This window comes from Octopus bimaculoides, chromosome 5 (assembly GCF_001194135.2).
Source record: "Octopus bimaculoides isolate UCB-OBI-ISO-001 chromosome 5, ASM119413v2, whole genome shotgun sequence".
NCBI lineage: Eukaryota > Metazoa > Mollusca > Cephalopoda > Octopoda > Octopodidae > Octopus > Octopus bimaculoides.
This window is the reverse complement of record NC_068985.1, coordinates 18,226,518-18,228,994: the sequence shown is the minus strand read 5'-3', so window position 1 is coordinate 18,228,994 and position 2,477 is coordinate 18,226,518. Positions and strand designations below refer to the sequence as shown.

The following is a 2,477-nucleotide window of genomic DNA, read 5'->3' as shown; positions in this document are numbered from 1 at the left end:
TATGAAAATACAAAATACAATACAAAAACAAAAAGTTTGAAACGATTGATTAATGAACAAAGAAAAGCACAGAATTACAAATGGAATGAAATAATAATAAAAATAAACACACAGCATACATTTGCTTTGAACATTTTAATTTTAAACCTTGGATAAATTGCAAAAGTTTCAATATATTTGCTTTGATATGTTTACTATCAGACGCTAGTACATAGTAAATTGTAATGGAATGAAATTTCATACAGAGAGAAGATTTAAAAAATGTGGCTTCAGATCCTCCAATTTGTAGTGAGAGACTCTAGGAAAAAGAAAATATTCTAAACATTTGCCAAGTATTTCTGTCACTATCATGTTAAGTAATCATCCTTATTTGCCGGCTTCCAACAGCCGGCGGACATCCATCGGAGACAAATGTAGAGGTGGGTTATGATTTCGTATTTTCCTTAAGTCCATGGAGGTGTCTTTTTGCCGAGTATGCTCTAAAACGGAGGTCATGACATCCATATTATCCAAACCAGCGAATCCTGGGGGAATGAAAGAAAAAGAAAAAAAAAGAAAAGAAAAAGGTAAAATTATTCAAAAATTTAAGAATAAAAAGAAACCAATGAAACATTTATGAAACACCGACGGCAACACACGTGACATTCTGACTCATTGGGCCAGTTACATTTTTGTCTATACCTAATGAAGCAGAACGACTTGAGTTGTGAACCATCATCATCGTCATCATACTTATAAACAACAACTGCATCCTCCTCCTCCTCTTCATCATCATCATCATCATCAGCAGCAGCAGCCGTACGACTTAAGTCTGTCACGAGCCCTAAGACTCATAAGACCCGGTTTGAATGGCGTGCGACTGACTGACAGATTACAATACTCCCTCACTCCTGAACGAAGCGTCGATTCGTCGTAGGATTAACTCCCTAGCTGGATACGAGGGGATGTTGAAAAGCTCATGGCTTTAGTGGTATCGTGAAAGGCCTGGCTGGAGGCTCAACCTCCCGAGTTCTTTCACAGGGTTTAGACAAATTGAAGGAGCGCTGCAATAGGTGTGTGGATCTGAGAGGGGAATATGTTGAATAAAATCATAATTCACTGATCCTCCTATATTTTTTTACCCAAAGCCAGGAACTTCTCAGCACTCCTTCGTGTTTATCTATCTATCTATCTATCTATCTATCTATCTATCTATCTATCTATCTATCTCAAAATAAGCAACAGGATATCAAGAGGTGATGCAGTACGACCGTTTCATGCGACTCCATTTAATTGAACAATGCAACCATTACATGAATTTGAATGCAGGGCTATCCTCAGCTGCTTAAATAAACAAATTTTTTTAATCAGTTGGACACATTAATATAATTTTACTTAAATTCACTAATAGAGCAAGAAGAGGGAAAAAAACCCTAAATCTAGTTATTAATGTTCTCAAAGAGAAATATAAACTTTCTAGTTACTTAAGTCTAGAAGAGTTGATTATAGCATATCCATAATAAATTACAAATATTTGTGTATATTTGCTTGTGTGCACATAGTTAAATATGAGTACGTATTTGTGCACAACTTATTTTTCTGATTTTTTTCTGATTCTTAGCTTACAATTAATATAAAGAGAGCATGATTTATTGCCCCAGTATTCTATAAGTAAATATCCAGAGCAATCTTTATAGAAAACCACCTTATAAGTAAATAATTAAGTACAGGAATGAATATTAAACTAATTCTATATAATCTTCCCTTTTTAATGTTGAAAATTGCTATATATACACAGTTTATCTATTCTGGTTATAATATCATTTTTCGTAATCTTAAATTTTATCGTCATACAATATAACAATATTGTTTATATACAATCATCCATTGTACCCCATGATAATTTCCTCTGTATTAACATCCTAGGTTTTATTAGCGTCTTGCCCCTTTAACTGGTAATTAACATCTTGATTTAGGGTTTTCCCCTACAGCCTTCTTTATAGACAATTACTTACACATTTCTTAAAATCACGACAATATTTATGACCATACTCAACTATAAACTGTCAACTCACTCCGTCTATCCATTCTAAACAGACATTGTCCTCTAGCCTTAGATTTGGTAGTTGATAAAAAAGACTAATAAATTAAAAATGAATCACAATCCTTTACAAGCTATGGCCCTAACAAACTTCATAAGTTTTTAGAAGTGTAGTATATTTTGAGCTTCATTAGTAGCAACATGGACTTTTCCCCTCTTCTTGCTCTATTAGAGAATTTAAGTAAAATTATATTAATGTGTTCAACTGATTAAAATTTTTTACTTATTTATGCAGCTGAGGATAGCCCCGGATTTAAACTGATGTAATGATTGTATTGTTCAATTAAATGGAGTCACTTGAAACGGTCGCACTGCAATACCTCTTGCTATCCTGTTGCTATCCTGTTGCTATTTTGATTTTATTCACCTTACTTTGAGTTGTACGGACAATACCACA

At 33.6% G+C, this 2,477-nt stretch overlaps 1 protein-coding gene across 4 annotated transcripts in view; it reads right to left on the bottom strand.

Annotated features, from left to right (window-relative positions):
• Positions 1-116: 116 nt before the first annotated feature.
• The window catches only part of LOC106871753 (uncharacterized), a 43,808-nt gene continuing 41,447 nt past the window's right edge, over positions 117-2,477 (bottom strand). For all 4 annotated transcript variants that reach the window (XM_014918383.2, XM_052968164.1, XM_014918384.2 and 1 more), the window contains exon 4: positions 117-524. In XM_014918383.2, coding sequence (XP_014773869.1) covers positions 367-524 — 158 coding nt within the window. In that variant the 3' untranslated portion in view covers positions 117-366. The remainder of the gene's footprint in view (positions 525-2,477) is intronic.